The sequence below is a fragment of the Salvelinus sp. IW2-2015 genome, unplaced genomic scaffold, assembly GCF_002910315.2.
Source record: "Salvelinus sp. IW2-2015 unplaced genomic scaffold, ASM291031v2 Un_scaffold1440, whole genome shotgun sequence".
In the NCBI taxonomy this organism is placed as follows: domain Eukaryota; kingdom Metazoa; phylum Chordata; class Actinopteri; order Salmoniformes; family Salmonidae; genus Salvelinus; species Salvelinus sp. IW2-2015.
Window position 1 is genome coordinate 145,113 of NW_019942910.1, and position 15,356 is coordinate 160,468.

Here is a 15,356-nt window from a genome sequence, read left to right on the forward strand (position 1 = left end):
AACCCACACATGGTCCTACTTGGCTCCCCCACAGCCAGATACCTCTCTCTAACCCACACATGGTCCTACTTGGCTCCCCCACAGCCAGATACTTCTCTAACCCACACATGGTCCTACTTGGCTCCCACAGCCGATACCTCTCTCTAACCCACACATGGTCCTACTTGGCTCCTCCACAGCAGATACCTTCTCTAACCCACACATGGTCCTACTTGCTCCCCACAGCAGATACCTCTCTCTAACCCACACATGGTCCGACTTGGCTCCCCACAGCAGATACCTCTCTCTAACCACACATGGTCCTACTTGGCTCCCCAAGCCAGATACCTCTCTCTAACCCACACATGGTTTACTTGGCTCCCCACAGCCAGATACTCTCTCTAACCAACATGGTCCTACTTGGCTCCTCACAGCCAGTACCTCTCTCTAACCACATGGTCCTACTTGGTCCCCCACAGCAGATACCTCTCAACCTCACATGGCCTACTTGGCTCCCCACAGCCAAATACTCTCTCTAACCCTCTGTATTTGCATCTTTAATGCTGTGTTATTTCAGCAAGCCATTACAGTACCGCAAGGCTTGGAGAGAGCGTAGTGAGGAGAGAGGGGTGTGTGTGTGGTTAAGGCTTGGAGAGAGCGCTAGTGAGGGAGAGAGGGGTTGTGTGTCGGTTCAAAGGCTTGGAGAGAGCGCTAGTGAGGGAGAGAGGGGTGTGTGTGGTCCAAAGACTTGGAGAGAGCGTAGTGAGGGAGAGAGGGGGTGTGTGTGTCGGTTCCAAAGCTTGAGAGAGCGCTAGTGAGGAGAGAGGGGGTGTGTGTGTCGGTTCCAAGACTTGGAGAGAGCGTAGTGAGGGAGAGAGGGGTGTGTGTCGGTTCCAAAGACTTGGAGAGAGCGCTAGTGAGGGAGAGAGGGGGTGTGTGTGTGGTCAAAGCCTTGGAGAGAGCGTAGTGAGGAGAGAGGGGTGTGTGTGTCGGTTCACAAGACTTGGAGAGAGCGTAGTGAGGGAGAGGAGGGGTGTGTGTGTCGGTAACAAAGGTTGGTGTGGCTTAGTATCAGAGTAGGCAGGAAAGGGCTCTCAGATTTGCAATGGAAATACAGTACCCCACACACACACACACACAACACACACACAACACACAGGCTGATAATTTGAGCCGTGCTGCATTCCCAGACTGTCCTGTATGATGTGAGGTTGGTGAACTCTCCTCCTCCTCCTGACTTCCCCTCCTCCTGACGGCCCCCCCCCATCTCTTCCTGACCTCCCCTCTTCCTCTTCTCATTTCCTCTTCCTCTCCTCCTCCCTCACCTCTTTCGCAGATTCCCGCCCTACCGCCATCCTTCTCTTCTAAATGGCAGTGATTAGCCCAGACCTTTTTTGAGAAAGCTATTATCCTTGGTGACGGTATGGGGCCCTGAAATAAACATAGAATGTTAAAATGCTCCATTCTGTTTTCCATCTGATTGTGTCCCAAACGGCACCCTATTCCCTACATAGTGCACTACTTTTACCTATGGGCCCTGGTCAAAAGTAGTGCACTGTAGCGGGCACTACATAGGGAATAGGGTGCCATTTGGGATGCACACCATCAATACATCATCAGTACACAGAGATGGAAAATGACTGGGAGTATATCACAAATAATAATGCAGGTCGTGTGTGTGAGAGAGAGAGAGGGACTGAAGGAGAAAAAAACATGAGAGCGAGAGAGGGAAAGAAAGAGAGAGAGGTCTGTTTTTGATTATGTGGGTGTGTATTCCATTTGTATGTATCATGTCCTAATATGGCCTGGCTGTGGCTGGTTATACCAGATGAACTATATGTAGCTGGTTGGACTGGACCGGATCTACTCTGTTACATTAGTCAGGTCCAGAGTTATTACCACCTTTGATAAAGATCAGCAAAAAATACTATAAAATACATAATACAAATACTGAGGGAAAAATTAGGAAATTCTATTTTATACTAATACAATTGTAAGAGGAAGAGATTTTGTTTAAGAAGTAATGCCAAAAAGACATTTAAAAGATAGTGATCAATTATTGGTGCCTCTGTTTTCATTACTCTAGCACACTCTCCTTGCAAGGATAATGACACTGCGCCTTTTACAAAAATATTTTATGAGATTGGAGAACACATTTGGAGGGATCTTTGACCACTCCTCCATACAGAATCTTTCCAGATCTTTGATGTCCTTCATCTGTTCTTATGGACTGTCCTCTTCAATTCAAACCACAGGTTTTCAATGGGCTTCAAGTTCAGGGACTGAGATGGCTGTTGCAAAATGTCGATTTGGTGGTACTGCGTAAAGTTCATGATGCCGTTGACCTTAACAAGGGCCCCAGGACCAGTGGAAGCAAAACAGCCCCATAAAATCAAAGATCCACCACCATATTTTACGGTAGGTGTGAGGTCGTGTTTCTGTATAGGCTTCTGTTTTACAACACTAAACCCACCACTGGTATGCGTGGCCAAAGAGCTCTGACCACCAGCACCTGGAGTTTGGTGAACGGCACTGGCACTTCGGTTGGAACCGGCGCTATTCGGAGATGACGTGAAAATAGAGCTCTTTGGCCACGCACACCAGTGGACTGCAGTATGTATGTGTCTCTGTGTGAGTGTGCCTGACTGTGCGCATGCTGTCTGCACTTTGTGTGTGTGTGTGTGGCTGCCTGAGGGTTCTGCAGTGGTTCTGCATGAACATGGAGGAGCGAAGGATGACTCACCCAGCAGAGGAGAGAAGGGAGGGATGGAGGACAGAGGGAGGACAGAGGGAGGGGGGGAGTCACATGACCAATGAATCACTGCTGCTATCCCTCCGTGAGCTGGCTGCAGTCATCAACCTCTCCTTTCCTCTCCTTTCTCCTTATCTTCTTCCCTTCATCCTTCTCTGCTCTTTTCCTTTCTTCCCCCTCTTACCCCATCCCTCCCTCCCTTCTGCTCTTCTCATCCCTCCTTCTCTCCATCCCCCTCTCATCTCATCCCCACATCCCTCCCACCTTCCTCCTTCCATCTATCCTCTCTTCACTTTCATTCTCTCATTTATTTTTAATCGATCTCTTTATTTAGACTATTTATATTCCTTTTGTTTGTTTCTGATAGTCATCGTTATTATTATTATTATCATTCTCTCACACACACAGAACCCACTTCACCCATCCATGTATCCCATGCCACCCTAGCCAAATTATTGAATAACCTTTGACAGCATGAGTCTCCATCAGATTTCTTAGCTCCAGAAGGCTCCAGGGGGGGCATCCCACCTGTTCAACAAGGGGGAAACGGGCACTCGTTACTGGGATCAAAGCCCTGTGCTCTGGATCTAAGCGTGGCAGGGATGCATGTTTGACCCTCCCCAGTAACAGTGGTAGGTCCCAGACATCGCAGCACCACCGCGGGGCTTTGTCGGTACATGTAGTCTGATATGACTTCTCCCTTCTCTCCTTCCACCTCTTTCTCCTCTCCCTCCCTTCTTCTTCTGCTTGTGTGTGTGTGTGTGTGTGTGTGTGTGTGTCCATTTCCCCAGTGAGCAGTGATCAACCTTTCCTCTGATCACCAATTTAACCTCTTAACAACTCCCTGAACACACACACTACAACACAGCACACACACACCAAGCTTCTTCCCTTCATCTTCCCTCTATCCCACCTTCCTGTCTCATTCGTCTCCTTAGGGGAGCTGTTTTATCAAAGCAACACCTTTTTCTTCATCTCTTTGTATCCCTCTACTTGCCGGTCGTTCTATCATCTCCCTTCTGCCTTCTCCCTAATCTCCACACTGCTTCCTTCACTCATCCCCCTTCTCCCTTCATCCCCTTCCACTCTCCTCCCTCTCCTTCCTCCTCCTTCTCCTTCCTCCCTCCGCATCTTCTCCTTCCTTATCTCCCTTCTCAGTCCACCCCTCTGCCTTCATCCCCCCTTCCCCTTCCATCCCCACCGTTTCTCCTTCCATTCCCCCCCTCTCCTTCCACTCCCCTTTCTCCTTCCAGCCCTTTCTTCATCCTTCCTCCTCCTTCTTGCCGTTCCATCCTCCTCGTGCCGCCGCAATCAGATACGAGATGGACTGCAGTGGTGTGTTGCGCTTGATTGCTGTAAGTCCTCAGGCAGTGACTGTGAGCTAGTCGTGTTATGAACGGAAAAGAAGTGCGCAGTAGCTAGTTGGCTGCTTTATACGACATTTCTACTGGCTGCAGTAGCTGAGTTGGCCTGCTTGACTGTAGTTTACTATGCCTGCACGTAGCTGAGGTTGGCTGGTTATGATGAACTCTATCGTGTCTGAAGTTTCTGTATCAGTCTCTCTGGAGCAGTAGCTGAGTTGGCCTGTATGAACTGACATTCTATGGGCGCAGTAGCGATTGGCCTGTCACTGCTACATTCTATGGCAGCAGTAGCTGAGTTGGCCTGTATACTGTAAATTCTATGCCTGCAGTAGCTGAGTTGGCCTGTATACTGTACATTCTATGCCTGCAGTAGCTGAGTTGGCCTGTATACTGTACATTCTATGCCTGCAGTAGCTGAGTTGGCCTGTGTACTGTACATTCTATGGCTGCAGTAGCTGAGTTGGCCTGTATACTGTACATTCTATGGCTGCAGTAGCTGAGTTGGCCTGTATACTGTACATTATAAAAAGTAACAGATCACACAGGTTGGGTTGCAAAATTCAGTTAACTTTCCCAAAATTCCCAGAATTCCCAGTTGGAAGATTCCTGGATTCAGGATGGAATAAGCAGGACATCCGGATCCTCCTACCAGGATTTCTGTAAATCATCCCACCTACTTTTGTTTTTTTAAAGTTCATTTTGCAACCCTATAGTGCAGTGGTTCTCAATCCTGRTCCTGGGGACCCAAAGGGGTGTACAGGTTGTTGTTTTTGCCCTAGCACTACACACCTGATTCAAATGATCAACTCATCAAGCTTTGATGATTTGAATCAGGTGTGTAGTGCTAGGGCAAAAAGCAAACTGTGCACGCACCACTGCTATCGTGGTCCCCCATTATTGCTGCCGTATGATAGGTAGGAAACGGAAGCAAAGGTGTCGTCTGAAAATATAACTTCACAAAATGTCTACTAAAAAAGAGTTGTAAAAAAAAAAAGGCATTTCAGTTTCATAATAAAAAATAGTTGATTTTATTTCTTTCTCTCTGTGTAGCAAAACTAGTCATCATGGATACATGCGGTTATTTACAATCAGCAATACGCATGTTTATTACGATATAGATACAAGGTACAGCTAGACATAGAGTACATAGATCAGAACAACATCCTCGTACAAGACTTCAACAGGGTTTTATATCTGGTACGTCATACGTCTATAAAGTCATCTTTTAGCTATTTTAGATTTTTTTTATACTTTTTTTCAATGCTTGTTAAGTTCATCAAAAAGAAGCAACACATTTTAGATGCAGGTACATGCAGCAGAAACTGTCTTCTGTCTGTCTTTCTTTCTCTCTCTCTCTCTTCAATCATCCCCAACCCTTTCTATTTCCCTCCCTATCTTTTTGTCCCTTGGTCAAAAAATTTTTTAAAAAATGTTTCAAAATGTAATTAACGTTTTAGGTCCCTCCCTACTTTCATGACTTTCTTTAACATCTCTCGCTCTCTTTTTCTCCTAAAGCAGATACCTCACAGTTAGGGAACTTCAGTATTGAGTACCAGGTTTTGAAGGGTGAGTCTGTCCCCTTTGATCAGTGTTCCTAGTAAACGCTGAACCCGTTCAAATATCAAATGGCAATGAGTTCATTTCAACGAACTGGAACAGTCACAAGGGTGCGTCCTAAATGACACACTATTACCAATAGTGCCCTACGGGCCTTGATCAAAAGTAGTGCACTATGTACGGAATAAGGTGCCATTTCTTTAATCAAAGGTAGTGCACTATGTAGGGAATAAGGTGCCATTTCTTTAATCAAAGGTAGTGCACTATGTAGGGAATAAGGTGCCAAGTCTAAATCTCAGTCAAGCGGAACACACATATCAAACACCACTCCCAATGTTCCCCCAGTGTTTCTCCCCTCATCTATTCTGTAAAATAAGGGATTTTTCGCTAGCGTCTGTGGCGTCAGTCACATTGAAAATGGTTTCACTTTGASATTGTCTATGCTGTGTTTGATTGAGCTATGGCCAATGGGTTCGTCCCAAATGGTACCCTTTTCACTATATTGTGCAGTGCACTACTTTTGACCAGTGCCGATAGAGCTCTGGTCAAAAATAGTGCACTATGAAGGGAATAGAGATCCATTTGGGATGCACACCTTGTCTCGGCTATGAGATTGCCACATGGTTAGTTGAAGACTTGAGCGGGTAAACGTGACAAAACGGGAGTTTGTTGGGGTTTGGTTCCCAAGGCAATATTAAATGAGTAAGTATTTGGAGGTGATTAGATATTGATTTCCTGTAACACCTGTGAGATTCTGAATCCCGGTCCTCTCTGCAGCCTCTAAAGGCATAAACAGAGCCATATTTGTTTCTCTATGGTAGCACAGAGTGAATATCCTTGACCTTTTCAGTTGTTTTATTTTCCCTTTTCTCTTCTCATATCAGTCATTCATCGGGAGCGAGGGAAGATTCCTTTCCAACTCAAGTCAGTTTCATTGAAAAATCCCCATACCGTTTTTCTATTTGTGAATCGAATATTCTAATTCATTCTCTGAATCGACTTGAGATCGAATGGAATTGAGATCACAACCCCATTTTACTCCCTACAAGAGCGTCACTCTATTAAATTCTACCCCCTTAACAAAGCTGACCGCCTTTAGCAAGATGAGGGGGAATTCATAATAATAAGGCAATATAAAACTGTATTTCAGTATTTTCAACTTCTTTTCATTAAAATCACTTTGTCTTACAAATATTTGGAATGTATGAATATGTAAATCTTAGCACTGCTTTGTAAAAAAAAATCTAAATAAAGTACATTATAAATACAGAAATAAAATCATCATTGTCTGCAGAAGGGCAATTTACATTAAAATCAAACATTACGCAAAAAATATTATGACAAAAAACAAAACAGAATTGATAAAAACAGACAAGTAACACTCAAATGGGAAAAAAATACAAAAGAAAACATATTTGGTCAATATTGACTGTCTTGSACTGCATATGCCATGGCAGCTTATCAAGGGTATCAATGGAATAATGGTGAGTTTTTCTCCTCATTCCTTCAGATTAACTGCTTGTATCTGTGAGTTCTTGAAAAGGTGCAATTCAATCTTTTTTTACAAGTTTAATTTTCTACAAACAATGATGTATAACTAGAACGATCATGTAAATGCTAATTTAATAATAAAACCTAACACACATGTTGGTAAGGCTTAATATCGATGGGGCCTCTGCTCCAATAGCAATGGCTAGTCTTTTGGAATATAAACATGTTTGACTGCACGTTTTGGTTCCAAACATTGACATCTGCGTATTTGTTAACAACTACAAAACTCTAAAGTTTGGAATGACGGGCAACATGGCTGTCGGGCTGCTTCATAAATGGCACCCTATTACCTATGTAGTAGATGACCAGGGCCCCTAGAACTCTACACTACATAAGGAATAGGGGACTATCTGGGAATCACCCTCAATGTTTAATGTCCTCTGAATGATGCTGATGCTCCCTCATATCCGTCAGGATTCCATGATGACATGGTGAGAGCCGGGAGTTCCATTGGAGAGTTCTGTATGTTTTATAGTTCTAAACACGGTTGGTTTTGTGCCCCTCTTAAAGTCATTTTGGACAACGACCCTCAGTTTCTCATGTGATCTTCCAAAGTGGAGGAATGAATGAATGGATGTCTCCTCCTATATCTCTCTCTTCTATCTGCAAGTTTGTTTTATACTCACAGGCGAAAGGAAAGCCCCCCCCCCCCCCCCCCCCCCCCCCCCCCGCTAATTACATTTTTGTGTTGCTTTTCGACCAAAAATCTAGCTAAACATTAAAAAGACACGAGACTCAACCCAAAAACAAAATCAAAAGTAAGTGAGAAAAATATACATTCCATTGTTACCTCTAGCTCTCTCTCTCTCTCTTTCTCTCTCTCTCTCTCTTCTCTCTCCGCTCCCTCTTCTTTCTCTCTCTCTCTCTCTCTCTCTTTCTCTCTCTCTCTCTCTCGCGCTCCTCTTCTTTTCTCTCCTCTCCCTTCACTGATACATTCTGGGTCTGGGTTTCATAAAGACCTGTTGAATGTAGTTCTCCAGGTCTTCGTCACTGTCTTGCTGCTGCTGCCCAACCCCTGCATCCCATAAAAATCTTGGTCCCGGGTCACTAGAGGCGCTGGGGGCGCTTGTGCAGTGAATTAGTAGAACACATGCCGGCGTCGAGGCTGAACCTGACCCCAGGGAGGCGACGACCGGGGTTTGGCCATGGGGATGGGGAGGTGGTTGTATGTCCGGGGGTGTGAGGGGAGGAGGTATTTGGGGTAGTAGAGCTTCTGCCGGAGAGCCACGGGGGGATTCCTTGGGCGGGGTTGTACCCAGGGACGGTACCTCCTCTTGGGGGGGAAGTCAGAGTCGTAGTCCAGAGAATTCGACAGGAGGTCATTGAGGGAGGATTTGGCGTAGTAGCGAGGTTTGGGCTTGGGAGGGGGGAAGTAGAGGGGGTAGTACCCTCGGTAAGGCCTCTGTTGGTAGAAGGGATAGGCAGGGTAGTTGGAGGAGGTCCGAAAGGACTTGTGTCGCGGTTTGATCCAGACGTTTGGGTCTTGTTTTGAGGAGGATATGTCCATGAACCAGGCCTTGAGGGGGTTGATGGCTGGAGAAGGCTGATTCAGGGTGGGATTGYGTGGGGTCGAAGGCTGGGTGTCGAAGGCGGGGGCTGCTGGGGGAACTAGGGGTCGTTGCTGGGGTCGTTGCCAGGGTAACATCTCAGGAGTGTCTTTCTTCTTCTTCTTCTCGACGTCACTGATGATGTCGACAATGTCGTCTGCTGGGAGGTGGAGTTTACTGGAGATTTCGATGAGCTTATCGATGGTCTGAGGATCAATATCGTCATCCTCGCTGACCACCTCCTCATCGGAGCGCTTGTCCTCGGCTGCGTTGGACAGCAGGGTCTTCTTGTTCTGGTTGGAGTACTTCCCTTTGTCCTGTTTAACCATGTACTGCAGGAGCATGTCTGAGGCGATATCCGCCAACTTCTCCTCCTCAGCTTTGGCCCTCTGCGCCTCCTTCGCCTGCCTCCTGACCTCCTCCTGCTCCTCCTTCGCTCTCCTCTCCTCTTCCTGGGGGCTCAACACCTCCTCCTCCTCTTCGTCTCCCTCATCATCCTCCTCATCCTCAGCCGTTTGGTGAGCCAGATTGTCGTCAAAGTGGTCCATGAAGTTGCCTCCTCTATAGGTGGGCATGTTCAGGGCTTTCTGAGTCTCCTCCTGCCATTTGAGCTTCTTTTTGGACATGGCTAGTGGATATCCTCCCTTCGATTTAGGTTTTATCTGGTTGTCCATCAGGGCTTGGTCTGTGTCATGTTGGTTGTAGCCCCTGCTCTCCCTCTCTCTCTGCTCCTGGGCCTGAGACTCCCKCTCTCTCTTGTTGGCTGTGTTGTAGTTCTGTAGTTCCTCCAACATGGTTTGAAGGTTCTGCACCTCCTCTGGGCTTAGCTGCTCCTGCTCCTCTTGTTGGATCTCCTGGGAGGTGGGAGGTCCCTTCTGCGCCTTCTCTCTGGCCCCTACCTCCTTTACTCCAACCTCCTCCCCTCTTCCTTCTACCGTCGGAGGTTGTTTCTCCTTCACAGGAACAGTCTGGCTGGTGGTACGGCTAGTCACCTTCTCTGTTAGTCTTTCTTCCTCCTCCTGTGCTCTCTTCCTCTCTTCCTCCTCCTCCCTCTGTCGCTCCTCCGTGCCCTGCTCTGCAGCGGCGGCCATCACCAACTCGAGTTCCTCTCGACCGTCCCTGTCTCGGTCCACTCCCTCCTCCAACGCAGCTCTCACCTCCTCTCCCTTCTCCTCTTGCCTTTCTCCCYCCTCCTCCTCTCCTCTCTCCTCATCCTTCCTACCATCCTCCACGCCTCCGTTCATCCTCTCCCCGTGCGGCTTATTCATCGCCTCCAGCAGAACGGCCGCTAATGTTTTGGGGTCCATGTCTCCGAAAAGCTCACCCTCCTCTTCCTCCTCCTCTGCTCTCTCTCTCCGTGGAAGTCCGCCCTTCTTCCCTTCCCGCACATCCATTTCTCCCTCGGGTAGCCTAAGCCCAGGAGGCGGAGGAGCATGGCTGTCGCTGGGGCTGTGTGTCTCGGTCGGCACAGGGGCGGAGGTGGCAGGCGGAAGGGTTAGGGTGAGTCCCAGCAGGATGACCAGTAGGATAAGGGCACTTGTGGCGAATTGGCTCTGCGTCATGACCACACAGAACGGACGGACGGACGGACGGACGGACGGACGGGGGGCGAGGGAAGGTGATGTGCCTGGAAAGAAATGGGGAGAGAGGAGGGAGAGAGAGAGACAGAGCGAGAGAGATTTATGTTAGGATGATAAAAATTGGTGAACTAATATAGAATTTTAATTCTATGGAATCCCCTCCCCCTGTACAATGTAAAGTGTTTATCTATAGTGAAAGGTTTTACAGGGATGATACAAATTGTTTTGTGGTTTAATGAAACTATACCGTATACAGTTCAGTTGAGGTTCTCTCCTCTTTTTAAACTAGGTAGTTTCATTGCCAATTAAACCATTAGCTCACAGCATTAAAGTGAAATGTATTGCTGGAAGTGAGTTGGCCTGTGTAAAGGAATGATGACGTGAACCAAAGAAAAGAGCCCAAGTGGAGTAGTCAAAGTCAAAACTCATCTAGCAGTGAAAACATTTCTCAATTTAGGTTGTCACTAAATATACAATTTATCTGTTTAAAATGTGATTTTAAACCTAACCCTAACCTTAATTAACCACACTGCTAACCTTATGCCTAACCTTAATCTTTAAATTAAGTCCAAAAAGCACATTTTTGCTTTCATTAATTATTATGCTATTGCCAATTCTGGCTGTGGTAACTAGTGGAAAGCAACTCAGAATCGTCTTTTACAGTCTAGCCATCTGGTAAGCCTAGACACTACCAGTAGTCTATACATGTTTCCCCCCATAAATATCACACATATAATAGGTAAACCACTAYATTCATTCACCCTCTGTGCAGGTCAACAAATAACATAGAGACCCACGCAAGATGGCCGACTAGTATGACACAGTTTGAAATGGTTTATCAATGTCTTTCCCTCAACATTTAGTAACATAACATTTTAGCAGATGCTTTTATCCAAAGCGACTTGCAGTCAAGTGTGAATTAATTTTACGTATGGGGTGGTCCCAGGAATCAAACCCTCTATCTGGACATTGCCAGCACCATGCGCTACCAACTGAGCTACAGAGGACCACAGTTCAAAAAGCAACACTCCGCAACAAAAGTGAATCAAATGTTCATATGCAAGGTAAGCTAAAACAACTAGACTTGGCTGGGTGTCTGTGAATGAGCATGCTTGCTTTTCATGGTAATAAACCATTCATTTAATTCCATGGCTCACATTATTTGCTTTCACAACAACACCTTTCATGTCCAAATTGGMTTTTCCTCAATGTAACTTCTCAGCTCTACAGCCTAAACTACTTTATACCATGGCGTTGTTGAATACTCCTTTCTGATTGGCTTGAAGGGCATTCTAGAGCGTGCATTGTTCCCCTATAAATAACGCACGGTATATATTTGCATGGTAGATTTCGATGGCTATATTTCATTTTTACAAGTTTTGTTTCAGCTGCTTTTGAAAGCAAAAGTAGAATTGAAAACAGTGTTAGTATTGTTGAATTCGATTTTCATGATAGCAAGCAAGCTAGAACTGATGCTTTGGTTAGCTAAACTACCAAGTCTGTTTGGTTGGTTACCATGGCAACTACTGTAGCTATCTAGTAAACTTGCTAGCTATTTTAGTGGATGTTGAACACATTTATACCGGCAAATAAACACATTTTTATGGCAAATGTGTTCAATTATATCCCATGGTATATMATCAACTAGGGACTCTGAGTTATCTGGAAAATAATGCAACTCTGTGGAAGGTCAGTTCCACTCCGCTAGCGCGTTGTGGAACACCTTCCGCGTCATTCATTATTTTCCATAGAACGCATAGCCCCTCATTGATTATCCCTTACACATAATATATAGGCCTACCAGTGGGCTTTTTACTGGAAGGTGTCAAGATAAGTACAACTCTCGTTCGTCGATTCGGGTTAAACTGTTCGATTAGACATATGCTGTACAGTTTTTTTTTTTTTATACATATTTTCTCGCGCCTCCACTCTTCTAACAAAAACTTTATTGTCTCAGTGTCTCGAGCAGTGCTGCAAGTTTTAATGTGCCTTTCGCATGTGAACGCGGAAAGAAAGCGTTCCAAGGCGCGTTCGGCGCGACGCCGCTATAGGGCTACAGATAACTATTAGCAAAATTGTTAGACTTGTAAGATCGTTTATATCTGTGGCCATGGCAACAACAGATTTCACATTGATCATATTGTATGTAGCCTATGCAGTATAATATCGATCCATAAATGACGTAATCTAACTGCACAATGATTTAAGATTCATGTTTTTCTGTCTCTGAGAAATACAACAAAAAGCACGAATAGATTGATCAGATATTCAATCACAATTGATCATCTCCTTTATACGAATCCATTACAGCCGCAACAATATCAAACATAACCCCATTGGATTTAACCACTGGACCGAATCTTTATTCGTTGCAGCTATTTATAGTCATAGAATCTAGATGCGATTGAAAAGGGATATAGGCCTACAAGATTAAAGGATCATGATGCCGCATTGAAGTGCGTCCCAATGGCACGCTCAGCCTATTGCCAATATAGTGCACTACTTTTGACTAGAGCCCCATGGGTCCTGGTCAACAATAGGGCAGTAAATAGTCAAGAGGGTGCCATTTGGGACCAGTATTGAGGTTTGACCCCTCGCTCATTATAACACAGATGGATGAGTGTAATCCACAGAGAGATTAGGAAACAATCTACAATGACCTGGCCTGATGATGCACCATCCATCTCACTTTCTTCCCATTGAGACTGATTTTTCCTAATATGTAAAGCTCTGTGTGTGCAAACTGTATAGCAATAATCTATATCACCTTGCAATTATTGTATATCCTTTGCAGTTTTAATTAGTCACTTTGTCATAGGCTACTTAATAGTTTAGCTGTGTGGTAGGCTACACTTTGTACAGTCATCAAAAAGCATATTTTAACCGCCTCTCTCTCTCTCTCTCTCTCTCTTTCTCTCTCTCTCGCAAAATACATTAGTAATCCGATTTTAAGAAGCCCTATCTCGCCATAATCTGCTCTGCACCACGCTTCTACGACCCGGTGAAATTTCTCTGTTGCTTCAAAATTAAAAGTGCAAGAACTGTACAACCACAGTAACATGAGAATGCATGAGAGTATAGAAAAAAAGACAAGCAATTCGTGTTTATATACATAAAAAAAGATGCTCAACTAACTATATTCTAAAAGCAGCATCAACATTGATTTGACGCGCAAAACCACTCTTTAACGCAGCCAAACGCGGCTCATTAAAGGGTCACTTTCACCCTTTGTCTTTATTTTTGGCAGTTGGTGATGCCATGGTGATGGAAGACTGGGGAGAAGCGTCGCTATGATGATGATGATGGTTATGATGATGATATGACAATTATCACCATCTCCGGTAATCATTGTCAACATTATTATCACAATCGTTAGCCAAACTCATCAAAATCATTCTAATCCACACCCATTTCCTTGTAGGCTTTGCATAGTTCCTATTGGGCTTTGTCTTAAAACAATTATTTTGTAACTTTGTGTACCAACATTTCTGTTCCTAATGTATTTGTTTCAACTAGTATGTCCAACAAAAAGGAAGGTGGATGTCCCAAACAGTAACACATTTATAATGGCCATTTAGATTTCCACCACTTTCTTTTTTTAATTGTAGGCTACATGTCAGTCATTTTGATCACTTTCAAATGAAGAAATTATGAAGAAGTTTGTCCTTCTTACCTGGAGTCTTGTGATGAATCCAGAAGCGCAGTCTGGTGTAGTTATACTGTCACTCCTCAAACCTCTCCCTGACTCAGCTTCCTACTCTATAACTCAATACACCAATGTTTTCCTAAAACAAATAAAGCTCTGTATTGTTCGGAAGCGTCTGTATAAAGTACTTGTTATTTTTCGCTTTAGGTTTCCATCCCTACTGTTGTTGTGTGTGTCTGTTTCAGTGAGTATTTTCAGAACCGCGGACAGCGCCGCGTCTTTATACGTCCGCCCTCGCTGCCCACGTGACCCGATGTCAGCGTTTCCCCCCATTGACGTCAGCAAGCTTTCATTGATAAGAATTTTAGCTTCGATCGAACAAACCAACGAGCGTTCTGGCTCTGCCACACTGCAGTACCCTGATGAATGAACGGAAGCGGGGTGAATGAAATAGTATTTCTCCCGCTGGAGGGGGGAGAGGGAGATAGGAGGTTTCTCTCCCCCAGATGTGGAGCCTGTGTGAACTGAATACTGACACAGTGTGAGCATTCAGRGGTTTGGTTGTTATGACAATATCAGAATATCGAAGTATGATTTCAAAGCGAATGCAGGGTCATATGACAGGCAGACGTCATGTTATTCAGGGCCGACCCTAATTTTTTGGGGGCCCTAAGCGAGATTTGGTGGACGCCTTCTTTTTGCCATGAGGCATAGAGAAAATGTTGTGGTTTTAAAGCAAATTGGGGGGGTTGAGGGCCCCCCTAGCGGCCGGTGGCCCTAAGCGACCCCTTATATTGCTTATGCCCAGGGCCGGCCCTGATGTTATGATTATGATTGATGAAAGCAATAATACTGAATCATAATAGAAGATGAAGTCGATTTTATTTTAAACTGAGACAGAGATATGTAGGCCTAAACCATCCCTTTCTCTATTTTAGACAGCTGTCATAATATAGTTTATAGAAGTATAGGCACACCGGTCTAATTTGAAGTGTTTGGGCACTTTGCCAGCCCAGTGCAGTGCGGAGGAATCTCTCCCACTGGAGCTTGCCTTGCCAGGCTTGCAGTTGCATCACTACTCGCTGTCTCACTTACCTCCGCCAACCTTCCACTCAACTGTTGCTGGCTTCTGTCTGGTTGTGTGTATTATAGGGCTCCCAGTGCGAGCTGGCCACACACTTTAGACCATGGGGGCAATTGGTGAATTAGTGTAGCATGTTTCTTTTGTTGTTCTCCAGTATAGGACTTATATAATTGTATTTCATTTTAGTGCATGTGTAATGACAATAATATATTGTCTGTTGTTTATCAAAATACAAACGACAATTTATAGGCCTATGTAATGCATGTGCTGATGAAATAGAACTCCAAGATAACTTG

At 45.0% G+C, this 15,356-nt stretch overlaps 1 protein-coding gene across 1 annotated transcript; it reads right to left on the reverse strand.

Moving 5' to 3' along the window:
- Positions 1-8,257: 8,257 nt before the first annotated feature.
- On the reverse strand, positions 8,258-14,209 carry LOC139024382 (neurosecretory protein VGF-like). The gene is made up of 2 exons (XM_070439154.1): positions 14,004-14,209; positions 8,258-10,377 (listed from the first exon to the last, which is right to left on the reverse strand). Exon 2 carries the CDS (start codon positions 10,310-10,312, stop codon positions 8,282-8,284), a length of 2,031 nt encoding a protein of 676 aa, XP_070295255.1. The 5' UTR covers positions 10,313-10,377; positions 14,004-14,209; the 3' UTR covers positions 8,258-8,281.
- Positions 14,210-15,356: the final 1,147 nt, after the last annotated feature.